This window comes from Pleurodeles waltl, chromosome 10 (genome assembly GCF_031143425.1).
Source record: "Pleurodeles waltl isolate 20211129_DDA chromosome 10, aPleWal1.hap1.20221129, whole genome shotgun sequence".
NCBI classification, from domain to species: Eukaryota; Metazoa; Chordata; class Amphibia; order Caudata; family Salamandridae; genus Pleurodeles; species Pleurodeles waltl.
In genome coordinates, this window is record NC_090449.1 from 945,389,673 (window position 1) to 945,404,137 (window position 14,465).

General features: G+C 44.7%; 1 protein-coding gene across 1 annotated transcript in view; it reads left to right on the forward strand.

The window, feature by feature from the left end:
- PDK4 (pyruvate dehydrogenase kinase 4) overlaps positions 1–14,465 on the forward strand; it is a 46,081-nt gene that overhangs the window by 4,143 nt on the left and 27,473 nt on the right. Inside the window, exon 2 of the mRNA XM_069211743.1 lies at positions 10,122–10,263. Within this exon, the coding sequence (XP_069067844.1) occupies positions 10,122–10,263 (142 nt within the window). The remainder of the gene's footprint in view (positions 1–10,121; positions 10,264–14,465) is intronic.

A 14,465-nucleotide genomic window follows, 5' to 3' on the forward strand; every position in this document is an offset into this window, starting at 1 on the left:
CACAAATTTGGTACTGGGTGCAGCAGCTGACCCGATAGTGTGCACAAATGTTATTTTCCTGGGCAGGTTTACCTCCACTTTTATGGCAACTCTCAGGGTGATTCCTTTACCTGTCAGTAGTTCAGTGACCCACTTCAGGTTAAGTGTTAGTTTCCCATGACTTCCTATAGAGCGAATTTAAAAGCCAAATAACTACTGAAAATGACACAGTTTGACATCCCAGTTAAGACAGTGCATAGAATGCCAAAGTATTCTTTGATATTCCAGCCTAATCTTGTTATCCACTAGGACTGCTTGCAGTGTAATAGCTTTCAGGCATATTGAGTAGATCGGTTTTGCTTGCACTGCTGTGGGCATGGAGAGCCACGCTGTTTAGGGTTTCAGCCAGTCATGCACTAGTAACGAGCATCAGCACATTTACAGGTATTTAAACTAGTGCCGACCTACCTCCAGTTAGCACGATTGTTCCCTACCAGGACATTTTTGTTATAGTAGGAGCATCTCGAGCATGAGTGCTATTGGGCTTTCCAGCTAGGATCGCATCACAGATGCTGTGGGACACAAGGGGAATTCAATAAGAATATTGTTAGGGAGAGGATCTAGAGTTGGTTCTAACCCCATTCATTTTTAGGATTTGCCTGTACAGGCGCTTGTACACTGCTTGTGAAATCTATTCTCGCTAAAAAAAAAACTTAGGGGGTCTTAGAACCAACCTCTTATTTACCTGAATTTACCATTGGCTTACTCCAACGTAGCTCTGATTTATGTGCTTCTGATTAGCCAGCACGTCACCCGCACATACTTCCTGTTGTCTTCTTCCCCGATCTTGCCATTGAGTTGCCTCTGGACCAAGTACTCCTTCCGGTCAATTCCCATTGGACACTGGCAGGTGTCCTTCCTCTGGCTATGACGCTGAAGGTACTTCTTTTTTCTTTCTATATGCCATCTTCTTTCCTCTCTGGCATCTTATGTCTTCGCTGACGTCTTCTCTCTCTTCTTTCTTTGTTGCCAATGTCTTTTTTTCATTCTGATGCTGTCTCACTTCGCTGACTCCTTCTTTCTTCACTGACGTCTTCTCTCTCTTCTTTCTTCGTTTCCGTCTTCTTTTTTCTTTCTGATGCTGTCTTCGTACTTCGTTGATGTTTTTTGTTTTCGCTGTTGTCTTTTTTCTTTGCTGCCGTCTTCTTTTTCTTCCTGAAGCTGTCATCTAACTTAGCTGGCGTCTTTGTTCTTCGCTGACATATTCTCTGTCTTCTTTCTTTGTTGCCATCTTCTTTTTCTTTCTTCGTTGGCGTCTTCTTTGTTCTTTCTGCGTGCCGTCTTCCCTGTCTTCTTTCTTCGGTGCCATCTTCTTTCTTCCTCGGCGCACAGATGCCGTCTTCTTTCTTCACTGTCTTCTTTCCCACATGCCATCTTCTTTCTTCACTGCCTTCTTTCCTGCATGCTGTCTTCTCTCCCGCATGCTGTCGTCAGTCTTCTTTCTTCGCAGTTTTCTTTCCCTTATGCCCTCTTCTGTCCTCGCTTTCTTCTTTACCACATGCCATCTTCTTTTTTCGCTGCCTACCGCATGCGTCTTCTTCACTGCATGCCGCCTTCCATCTTCTTTCTTTGTTGTTTTCTATCCCACGTGTGGTCTTCAGTCTTCGCTGACTACTTTCTTCTTCGCCATATGCCCTCATGCCAATAGGTTTCACCTTTGTTTACTCTTTCTATCTAACTGGATTACAAATATTAGAGACATTTTATAATAATGTTTGTTTTACATTTAATGAACCATTAACGGTTTATCAAACTTTATAAAAACAATATTATAACATTTTGATAATATTTTAGAATCCAGTTAGATAGAAAGAAAATGCAAATGCGAAACTTATTGGCTTTACCAATACTTGTTACAATTTGAGATCCAGGGAGATTAAGTGATTCATTTTGATGTTTCTGTTTAAATAGAGAATGTAGTATTAGAATCAAGTTCTATGGTCAGCATCGTTACTACTAGAGAATAAGCCCCTTTGGAAAGTACCTGTGAAGCACACACTTTTGGTTACCTGTTCACAGATCCCTTTAACCTAAAGGTCAGCAGTTCAGGTTTGATGTTTTTCTGTTATTTTATGTATCATTACTGATAAATGACAGTGGTGTCATTTTCTTCCAGAATTTATTACAGCTACACGGCCTGAGATCAAGTTCAAATGTGTTCCTGCAACCTCCATTGGTAACACTAGTCTTTTTGGTTGTAATTAAATATTTACGGATCGCTCTAGCCCCAGTCATATCATCCTAATCTCTGCCCCCAAGGACCGCATTCTGGTCACTGCCGACGAGTATGAAAAAAAACTGGTATTTAATGTTCATTTTTTTGTTCCTTGGTGAAGTGCTGTTGGAATGGAAAGGGCAGAAAAAGATGAAGTGAATCGACTAGTTTGTGCCCAAATTGTGATTATATTTTTGGAGGTCCACTATGCACCAGTTTAAACCAGAGTCACTGGCCATTTAGGTGTACTGCCACACACGTCACAAGTTTGCCGAATAATCAGTGTCTCTCCCGCGTAATATGGAATAACAATGCAGATATGGTTTTTGTACTTGAATTTTCACACAGAATTCCCAGTTCCATGGGGATTAACACTGCCATTTACCACTTGTAGTGAGCAGTGGATTGATGGGGGGGGGGGGGGGGGGGGGGCGCTCTGTGCACGTCTTGCAGGTGGGCGTTTGTGAGGGCATAATGGTGCAGACGAGCCTGTAGCTGGCAATAGAGAGCATTGTGTCTCCCCCCCCCGTAGTATTGGGCCCAGGAAGCGAGGACCAGCGTGCACACATTTGACTGGCCAGATTTCCCAGCAGTTAGGATCGGGATACACAGGGTAAAATAGAAGCTGGTGCAGCGCTATGCCAGCCATAGGTGTCGCTCTGCCCATCTTGTAACCAGGGCCTGTGTAGGGTGTATGCCGATTATTTTATCCCTGTACTGCCCGCCGCGCTGCTGCTCACTGCCAGTGCACAGCTTTTTAAGGCACACTGTCTCTGCAGTTTCCTGACGGAATAGCCCCAATGAGATTGGGCAAGGAGGAGGAATTCTCTAATAAAAACACAATATTGTTGCCAGATTTGTTCTTTAACATTGTATTTCATCTTTTCGTTAAATGTACTAGGCTTTACCAGTCCTGTACTTCGTGCAACAAAATGTGGCGTTTCCTTCTAAAACACACCGCATGCATTTGACATGTATGGAGTCTGTGTATATTGTTTTAATACGTAGACTATCAATCCTGAAATGTAATGTGTTTTCAGCAGAATTGCATTCCACACCAACAGTTTGCTAGTGAGGACATAGCAGCAGTAGCTCTCTAGTCAACAGCAGGTGTTGTTCCAAGAACTCTCTATGAGTTACTGTGACATGCAGTGAGATCTGTGCTTGTCATAGACCTGCCATGCTGCTTACGAATGGGCTGCGTGGGTTCTCAATGTAGAAACCAGTGACCAGATTAGCAGAGCTGTGACCATAAATGCTGTTCAGCGAAGTTTAAGGTCAATAAAGCAACAGCAGAATTTGCGTAAGAAGTAGTTCTCGGGCCGCTTGTTCAAACAATTTCGTCCTCTCCTGATCCAGTCACAGACCTCCAGCTGCAAAGCTAGAAAGTAAAAATAGAATATGATTTCTGCTTAGGCTTGGTATTTTCATCATTAAACCAAAGCGTGGATCATGGGGAGGTAAATATACCGATGCATTCCCCTGTTTGAAGTATGTAAATGCTCAGTCACCTGATGCCATTACTGTGCTGATTTACTCAGGTTAAGTGCAACCCGCCTGTAATGTATTTGCTTTCTGCAAAGGCAGGTGGCGATCTATGAAGCAACCAGAGTCAAGGTTGGTTCTTGTTGGCTGTTACCTAGAAGCCCGCTGTTGGATGTTGCTTCACATTAACAATCAGCAAAATGTACTTAGTCAAAAACACGTATTCAGCACCTCAGTTGCTTGCATCAGCTGTTTTCCAGTGATCGCAATTCCATGAGTTCAAGCACAGAAGTTAAAGTTATATTTGAAGGGCCCTCCCACCATGCTCATTAAGGTGGAGCCATTCAACATTAACTCCACTTACCAGTTTTTATGCCAAAGTTTATTTTCAACAGGCGGGGCTGGCTTGATTATTACTGCTGTCCCGGGTTCAACTGTGCACTTAATGTGATGAAACAAACTGTGCCTTCTCACACATCTTTGCCATGTAATGACATTGATGCAAGCAACTTGAGGCACTAATGTCCCTGCTCTCCCAAGCCATGGAGCCGCGCAGTAAGACCGATCTGGGGGTGGATCTCATAATATCCAAGTGACACTGGTCACCTGGCTAATGCTGGTTACTGGTCACTTCAGCATTCTGTAGACCACCAAGGCATTCATGACTTGAGTAGTTGCAAGCGAGTAGGTCATTACCTTTCAATGATCAATGTGATATATTGTGTCCTCTTTCTTATTGTTAGTTGAATAAGGTAGTGTTTTCGTGCTCTATTTCATTTGTAGCTTGCTTCTTACTTCTGCTCAAAGGACAAAGTATTCAATAGATATTATTTATTTTCTTTTTGGTCATATGAACTGGTGTCTGTTCCCTCATTTCTGCTAACTTACCTTTCTCATTCTGAGCATGCTTTTGTGGGTGACCCAATATTTAGTTGTTTTTCAACATCAAGATACCCTCTCCATCAAGAACGAAATGCTTCAGAAGTACCCTAACTTAATCGAACCTGATAAGGCAGGGTTAGTGCTAGTCGGTTACATCTGTTTTTTCGTTAGTTAATAACTTGCATGATTTTCCTATGGGTGGTTCAGATTTTTCTTTCCTTGAGGAGGTATAGGGCATTTGGCCTTGACTGGTCCTTGGACTAGAAAGACAGACTTCAATGTTTATGTTCACTTGCACAGAACACACATTGCTTCAGTCCTGTGTTCTTCCAACTCCATTGACACCCATTGTTCAGTAGGTTGTTACGTGAAGGAACCCAGTGTGCACCAAAAAATATGTGGGACTTGTCTTCTTTACCAAGGTAGGAACCACTAGGCCCTGATGTATGTAATCATGGTAAGAATATGGACCAATGAAACATAGATGAACAAATGCTTCTGCTTGTAAGGTTACAGTTTTGATTATAAACTTCATAAACTAGTGTAATATGCTGACATATGTTTAAGAGAAAATATTTATAATCAGGATACTGGGACTGGATGTGTTCTACACCTGTGACATAGAACTTGAAAACAGAAAGGATTAGTGTGTACCATATAGCTAGACTAAGGCCCTCATTACGACCCTGTCAGACGCAGGAGAAGTGACGGTAAACCGCCATGGTCATCCGCTGCTTCTCCACTCCGAACGCCAGGGCGGTGACAACCGCTGGGCTGGAGACTTCGGTCTCCAGCCCGGCGGCCGTCACCAGACCGCCGGCGGTATCAGAACCCTGCAGACCACCATGGATTTCAGGTGGTTTGGAACTGCCACAAAATCCATGGCAGTAGGCACTAGCAGTGCCAGGGAATTCCTTCCCTGGCACTGCTAGGTGTCTCCCCACCCCCCTCCTCCACCCATGAGTCCTCCCCCCACCCCCACCCCCAACATGCACATACACACACCCTCCCCACCCCAACATGCACATACACACACCCCTACACACACACATACAAACAGACATGCACACAGACCGACCCGCACACATTTCCCATACACACAACACCCCCCACACGCATACACACACTGACACACCTCCTCTACATACTCACACACACACCTCCATGCACACACACAACACCCCCCCACCCCCTCCCCTAACCGATGATCAACTTATCTTGTCCATTGATCCTCCGGGAGGGGACGGGATCCATGGGGGCTGCTCCGCCGCCAGCTCCCCGTCACCAGAACACCGCCACACTGAATCATGGGACGTGATTCAGTGGGCGGTGTTCTGATGACGTGGAGGTGGAGCAGCCTCCACTTCCCTGCCGACCGCCAGTATGGCTGCTGGTGGCTCTCTGTCTCAAAAAGGACGTAGGGCTGCCTGCAGTCATAATACGCTGCGCGGAAAACCGCCTGCACTGGCGGTCTTCAGTACGGCAGTACCTCGGCGGTCTTTACAAAGGACCGCCGAGGTCGAAATGAGGGCCTAAGTGTCTTATCTGTTCTACAAATTTCATAACTCAAGATGAGCAAAAAAACGAAAATACTAGTTGTTAAGGGCCGTAGTGACTTCCGGCTTTTGACCATCCCACTCAAATAGGAAACCTTAGTAATCGATGCTCATCTTGATTGATGTAGATTGATGATATCCAACTAATGGTGCACTCAGACAACAATCTGTTGCCTATCTAGAATTTCAGTCAGTCACTAAATGCCAAAAAATCTAAAATACCAGTATATTCTGGCTTCTTTCCTATTTTCCTTATGAGGTGAGTGCACTGTCTGTCTTATCTAAATTGGTAAAAAGCCTAGGAGTAAAAATAGATTACTAATTCTCTCTTAACAATCGCAGGCCAGTGTTATAGTAATGGCACACTGTCCCCGCATGTGCATCAATAATTAGGTGCACTGAGTACGTACAGAAACATTGCGCCTTATTACTGATATTGCACCGTCCCCAGGGCAGCGGCGAATCTCTGCTTCCCTTTCAGCTGCTCATCAGTGAAATACAGAGTGGCTGATTGGAGCTGACCGTTTGCCTTTCACAGTGCAGGCGCTCACCCGGCCTGCACTGTCAAGGGGGGTGGAGGTCCCCCTGCAAACAGATGCACTAGGTGACTGCAGGTGCATGCAGGGAAATGTTTGGTGGAGGCCATGGGAAGTAGTGTACACCACGTAAAGGGGTTCCCCCTGGGGCGCACTGACCAAGCACTACCTTTAAGTGCACCCCCTGGCGGCTTCTTTGACTCTGTGCCTGTGTCCATAATACAGAATAGGTGCAGAAAGTGTTTCCCTCATGTGCACGGGGCCATGCCCCCCTGCAAAATAGGTAATGCCTCTTTAGGATAGTACTGGTAATACTTGTGTACTGGCTCTAGCTGTATAGGTGCAGAAAATGTTTCCCTCATTTGCACGGGGCCATGCCCCCCTGCAAAATAGGTTATGCCTCTTTAGGATAGTATTGGTAATACTTGTGTACTGGCTCTATCTGTATTACAGAAAAGGTCACACAAGTATCTGCTGCCACTTCAGTAATACTAAAGTGCTCCAGCGGTGCAGAAAGCAGGTGCACAAGACCGTTGCACCCCAGAGCACTTCACGTAATATGGCCCAGTTGCCTTTTCTTCTCTCCACTGGCTGTTAATTTTTAAGTCTCCTGAGGAAAATGATGCAATTTTTGTGGTTTGAATCAAAACGCCTGATCATTTCAGCAGCGATAGTCTCCTGTCTCGGCTACGCCAACTCAGTTTCTCTAGGCCTTCTCCGGGATTTGCTTCTTAGAGTACAGGTCAGCCAGAATGCAGCTTCATGCTGACACGTAGGGTCTCCTGGTTTCGTACACGCTAGGCCCCTCCGCTCTAAAGTGCATTGGTTGGGTATCAGACAGCTAATGTTGTTTAAATCCCTCTGTTTTATTCATAGTACTGTTCATAATGTAAATACTGCAGCTTTTATTAAGCCTAGCTTCCACAAGAACTGTCCGAGATCTCTTTGTTTCTCAAGTGCTGATATTATAAGCGCTTAAAAGACATGTGAGCAAAGAATGGGTTAATGAAGGTTTGCTATCTGGACCTCTAAACTGTGGTGGCCTCTTCCTGACTCTTCCTAAAGGTATGAAAGCCTTATGAGGAGCAGTTCTAAGTATCACTTCCGGAGAGATTTAGATGTGAAAAATTGTATATAGTTTTTAGGTGCTTGGTCACTTAAGACTTCGTTTTTTATGTCAAGTCCTGGCTCAGCTCCAGATAGTTGTCTCACTCTATCTCTGCTTATATCTAACAGCGCCAAGAAACCTACAGCAAGTGCTCTATGAAAAATGTCAACACAGCATTGTTCCTTAGCCTTATGATGTGCTCTTTCATGTAGCTGAGGTCCATAATTTGAGCGAGAACCTTAATTAGCGTCATTGAGTGAATCCAAAGTCAATACATTTGTACATTTGTGAGGGAAGGGGACTGTGACCTAAAACGATAAAAAGGCATGTCCTTGAAAAAGATGGATAGACCTCAACGTTCACTTTCACAGAAATGACTGACCACCAGTTCGGTGCCCTTACTGTCAGCGCAACCATAGAGCTCAAGCTTTTTAATGTGGAAGGCACTAATACACGTTTAAAAAAACTGCACGACACTAGCCTTCTTTTGCACAGTGAGGGTTATTAGAGTCAGAGCGAGAGCTGGTATGTTTAATCATGGGTAGAATAATGAGAGCCAACCAAGCCTACACGTGTAAGGTTAGCAGGTTTGTTGATAAGTGCTCACGTTTGTGTCAAAGTAAACATTTAATTCCTGGTGATAATTCCAAAGATGTTCAAGGTAACGGTGGTGGTGGTAATAGTAGTGGCGATCGCAGTGGGGCTTTTCGTTGTCAAGATTTCAAAAAGTCACCCACGGGTACAGTGTATACCCTTTTGACAAATGTTACCATGCAGAGCACCTGCTGGGGACTCTGCATACCAGAGCAGCACCACAGCAAGTGTATCAGAGTGACTGCCATGACTCAGCAGTTAAAAGAAATGAAAGGTCACAGGAGCTGGCAGGCGCAAGTGGGCAGAGCAGAAGCCAAGCCACTGTGAGCAGCATTAAAGCGATCTCAAATTGGGTGGGGGCAGAACATAAGCAGGGCCCCCAGGAACAGTGATACCAAGAAGAGGGGGATACAGCAGGAACCCCAGTGAAGCAGTGAAAAGGAGGATAGGCATCCGCTGGGACCACCCTGAGTCATGTTACAAAAGAGGGCTGGAGGCAGGATCTCTCAAGAAATCTGCAAGGACATATTGCAGTCAGTGTCTTGCTATACAACGTCTTTTCTACAGTTTATTTGCGCGATTAAGTGGAACCATACACCTCTGCAAATGTCACACACCGTTTTACATCATCCACACCCCCTCATGGGGCTAGTAGCCTGACATAACAGGGAATAGCAACAGTTAATACCGAATGTGTATAATTTATGGAATCTCAGTTGGGAACGTCTAATATGTAAAGTGGGTATTTCTTAGGGACAAGGAATATGAATAGTACCGCTGTGTGATTATGTTCCAGACTATGATACACCACAGGAGAATTCTGCAAGGATGGTAAGCTGTGATCATGATTATTGCAACTGGCATATTTCTGCTCGGTGTAGTTTTAAAAGGAGCAGATGTGTACAGTAAAACAGTTATACAATTGTGTCCTGTTATAAACAGAAGAATTTATTTATGCATGGGTGCACTTATAGGCTAACCTTAGCAGGTGTCAAAACGAGGTAGGGACTCCAGAGGTCCACCGTAACTATTCTTTTGCAGTCCGATACTTACTGCCTTTGATTTAAAAGACTTGTTTAATGCCTTAGCTGGAATGGAGAAAACAGATGTTGCTCCATTCAACACGGACCAAATAGGATTCAAAAACATTTGATTAACAACATGGCACTTCCGCTGTATCTGTTTTTTGTGTAGTGGAGATTATCAAACCAATCCAGGACATTTGATAACATTGATTCCCAATTGTTTACATTTGAAATTCGCATGTTGCAGATCTACATTTCGAAGCAAAACGTTCTTGCTCAAATTCCTATTACACCGACAGGAAGAATTAGGCACATTATATCTGCTTACCTTTTTACATCAGTGCAGACCTTACAAAATAACGGTCTGGGAGAGGGTGTGGCATAAAGACCTGTGCTGCTGATTTCAAAGTTGTGGGAAGCAGGTTCGAGTCTCAGCGTCGATTCAACATCCAGTGATTCTGGGCAAATCAACTAATCTCCCCGTGTCCACTATTCGGCTCCTTGAGACCCTCACGGGTGATTTGCTGTACTTAAAAATCCTGGTTTGCTAAATGAGTTGTGTAGGTGTAAAGCGCTTCCAGCTCAATAAATGAGATACGTTGTATTAATGAATTCTCCTAAAGTTGGAGGCGAGATGCTCACACAAAAGGTGTGTTTTAAACATGCTGTTTTTTTCCTCAGGGTCCGCTAACGGGTGTGAGAAAACCTCCTTCATGTTTTTGAGACAAGAACTTCCAGTGAGACTCGCCAATATCATGAGAGAGATTGACATTCTCCCAGACCCGCTGCTAGGAACGCCTTCAGTTCAACTCGTGCAGAGCTGGTGAGTTGTCCAAAAACATGTGTAGTACAAATTAGGTCCGAGGTCCTTTTTAATTGTGAAGTGATACTTTTTAGGGTAGCTAGTCACGCATTTTCTCCTACATTCCAAACCAAGATTTCTCATTCTCTGCCCTGTCTGTGGAACACTATCACTCTTCAAATTAGATAGATTTGCACCATCCTTCAATTTATGAAGGAATTTAAATGCACTCGTGTTATATTCCTTATATAGGACATCTTTAGATCTACAGCCTACCAATGAAAGATTCCTTATCACGTTTTCAAACTTTACCTAGAAAATCATCTAGAACCTCCTTTCATGAATCTCCACAGTCACCCATTGAGAGCCTGGGCAACAAATCCTACACACTGACTCTAATCTGCATGGGAGCCAAAGTCATTCATGCTATTTAACGTACCGTTTACCCATACACAAGCAGAATGTAACCCTCCTGCACAAGGATGTTTGCTTCACAATGCACTAGTGAATGCTCCTCGCTTACAAGACTCTGTTGTTTACAGTTAGGGTCTTGGCCCCTCCCGTTACTTACCATTTATTGGCTTGCGTGGCACTCTTTATAGCCTCATAATTCGACACTGCAAGCCAAGTATCATTTCCATTCCTCTCTGTGGAGCAGGAACCAAGCACTGATTGATTCAACGTAATCAGTGCCCGTCCCCTGCTTTCGACGTGAGTGGGGTACTATTTTGTTCTTTTTAACTTCTAGTGCTCTGCAAACAGAAGGCGTGTGACTGACAAAAATGTGCCCAACAGGACAAAAAAATTGCACAGTTTTATTTTCTATAGCTAACTTTCTTTTATTTTCCCAGTCATGTTTTCTCACTTTGCTTTTGTGCTCGTGGCCGCTATCCCCAAAAGATGATGATTATTTAAATATTCAAAATATTGCAAAGCAAAATTGTTTCTTACATGTATTTCTGAAATTATGCTTTAACACATAATCGTGCAGTACACTCCTATCCACCCCACTCCAAACCGCCCCACTACGATCCATGCCAATCCACCTCACCATACACCAATCCACCCCACTTAATCCAGTCCTCCCCACTCCAGTCCTAACCACTCTCCCCAATCCACTCCAACCCACCCCAAACCAATCCTCTAAACCCGCTCCACACTAATCTACCTCACTCCCATCCAAAACAATCTGCCCCATTCTGATCCAAAACAATGTGCCCCACTACAATCCTCTGCACTCCAATCTGCCCCACTTCAATCCAAAATAATCTGCCCCAGCACAATCCAGAACAATCTGCACCACTCCAAAACAATCTGCCCCAACTCCAATCTGCCGCATTCCAATCCAAAACAATATGCCCCACTCAATCCAAAACAATATGCCCCACTCCAACCCAAAACAATCTTCCTCACTCCAATCTGACTCATTTTAATCTGTCCCATTCCAATCCAAAATAATATGCCCGCTACAATCTGCACACTTCCAATCCAAAACAGTCTGCTCAGTGCAATCTGCTGCACTCCAATCCAAAACAATCTGCCACACTCCAATCTGCCCCACTCAAATCTGCCCATGCCAGTCCAAATAATTCTGCCCCACTTCAATCCAAAACAGCCTACTCACTCCAAACTGCCCCACTCCAATCCAAAACAATCTGTCCTACTCCAATCTGCCCCACTCCAGCCTGGGCCACACCAATCGAAAACAATCTGCCCCACTCCAATCCAAAGGAATCTGCCCCACACCAGTCCTCCCCACTCCAATCTTCCCCACACCTATCCAAAACAATCTGCCTCACTTCAATATGCCCCACTCCAATAAAATATTCTAAATATTGCTAAAGAAATTGTTTCTTATGTGTAATTTCTGAAATGATGCTTTAACACATGCTCGTGCAGTACACTCCAAACCGCACCACTACAGTCCACACCAGTCCATCTCACCTCACCCCACACCAATCCACCCCAATCAGTCCAATCCTCCCCACTCCAGTCCAAACAAGTTACCTCAATCTAATCCACTCCAACCCACCCCAAACCAATCCTCCCAACCCACCCCACTCCAATCCAAAACAATCTATCCCTTCTCTAATCTAAAAAATGTGCCCCACTTCAATCTTCCGCATTCCAGTCTGCCCCACTTCAATCCAAAATAATCTGCCCCACCCCAAAACAAAACAGCCTGTACCACTCAAAAACAATATGCCCAGCACCAATCCAAAACAATCTCCCCCACTCCAACCCAGAATAATCTGCCTCTCTCCAAACTGGATCATTCTAGTCTGCCCCACTCCAGTGTACACAACTCCCATCCAAAACAATCTGCTCAGTAAAATCTGATGCACTCCAATCCACAGAATCTGCCCCACCCAAATCTGCCCACTCCAGTCCAAAACAGCCTACCCACACTCCTATCTGCCCCACTCCAATCCAAAACAATCTGTTTTACTCCAAACCGCCCCACTCCCATCTAGGCCACTCCAATCCAAAACAATCTGCCCCACTCCAATCCTCTCCACACCAATCCAAAACAATCTGCCCCACTCCAGTCCACTCCACTCCAGTCTGTGTCATTCCAATCCAAAATAATCTGCCCTACTCCAATCTGCCCCATTCCTATTCAAAACAATATGCCCTGCTCCAATCCAAACAAAATGCCCCACTCCAACCCAAAGCAATCTGCCCCACTCCAACCCAAAACAATCTGCCGCACTCCAATCTGCCCCACTCAAATCTGCACGCCTCAGTCCAAAACATTCTTCCCCACTCCAGTCCAAAATAGCCTACCCATTCCAATCTGCCCCACTCCAATCCAAAACAATCTGCTTTACTCCAATCCGACCCACTCCAATCTGGGCCACACCAATCCAAAACAATCTGTCCCACTCCAGTCCAAAACAATCTGCCCCACTCCAGTCTGCACCATTTCAATGCAAAATAATCTGCCCCACTCCTATCCAAAACCATCCACCTCTCTTCAGTATGCCCCACTCCAATCAAATCCACCTCACCGCACCCCAGTCCACTCCATTCTATCCCAGTTCACCCCACTCCAATCCACCCAGCTCCAATCTGACCCACCCTACTATAATCAACACCACACCAACCCAATCTACACACTCCACTCCAACCCATCCCACTCCAATCCTTCCTACACACCCCAATCTGCCCCACTCCTATCCAAAACCATCCACCTCTCTTCAGTATGCCCCACTCCAATCAAATCCACCTCACCGCACCCCAGTCCACTCCATTCTATCCCAGTTCACCCCACTCCAATCCACCCAGCTCCAATCTGATCCACCCTACTATAATCAACACCACACCAACCCAATCTACACACTCCACTCCAACCCATCCCACTCCAATCCTTCCTACACACCCCAATCTGCCCCATTCCAATCCAGTCCACCTCACTCCAATCCACCCCACTCCACTCAATCCATCCCACTCTACTCAATCCACCACACTCTTCCCCACTGCAGTCCACCCCACTCCACTCCAGTACATTCACTAGCTCAATCCATTCCAACGCACTCCATCCTATTCTACCCCACTCTACTCCACTGTATGACACTCTTTGCCACTGAACCACCAAACTTTACTCCCCTCTACAACACTCTAATCCCTCATCTCCACTCTGTGACACTCCAACAAATCCACTCTACAACACTCTACCCCTCCACCCCATTCTATTACACTCTACACCATTAACGTTTAGCCATGCTGAACAGCAGCCACACTGTTATACAACATGGCAAATGCACATTGCCAAAGCCAGTAGCTCTTGTATAGGCGAGACATATTTGCCAATGCTTGTTCATTGAAAGAGAGATGATAGTATTGCGGATTAGCTTTACATAGAATACAAGTCAGAGCAGTTAAAATGTATACTGTTTTCCTAGTTTAATAGTGTCCAAGGTTGGAGAGGAAGTTTAGCACTATCTCTAAGACATGTAGTGGGCTTTTTCAGTTATGTGACATGCTCAAAATTATTTTGCCATCTTTTGCCATTATTTGTTTTAATTTATTGATAAAGAATTGATAAAGAAGAAAATCAATAACTCCTGTGGTGGGGAGGTTTATCAATCCAATCTGTTCATAGCTGAGACTTCATGAGCTTGAACTTTCCAAAACATTTTCATCAGCATGGGAAGGAAAAGGAAAGGTCCTCTTCTAGTCAGTTGCAGGCCAACCACATGCAGAAGCCCATTGATCATTAT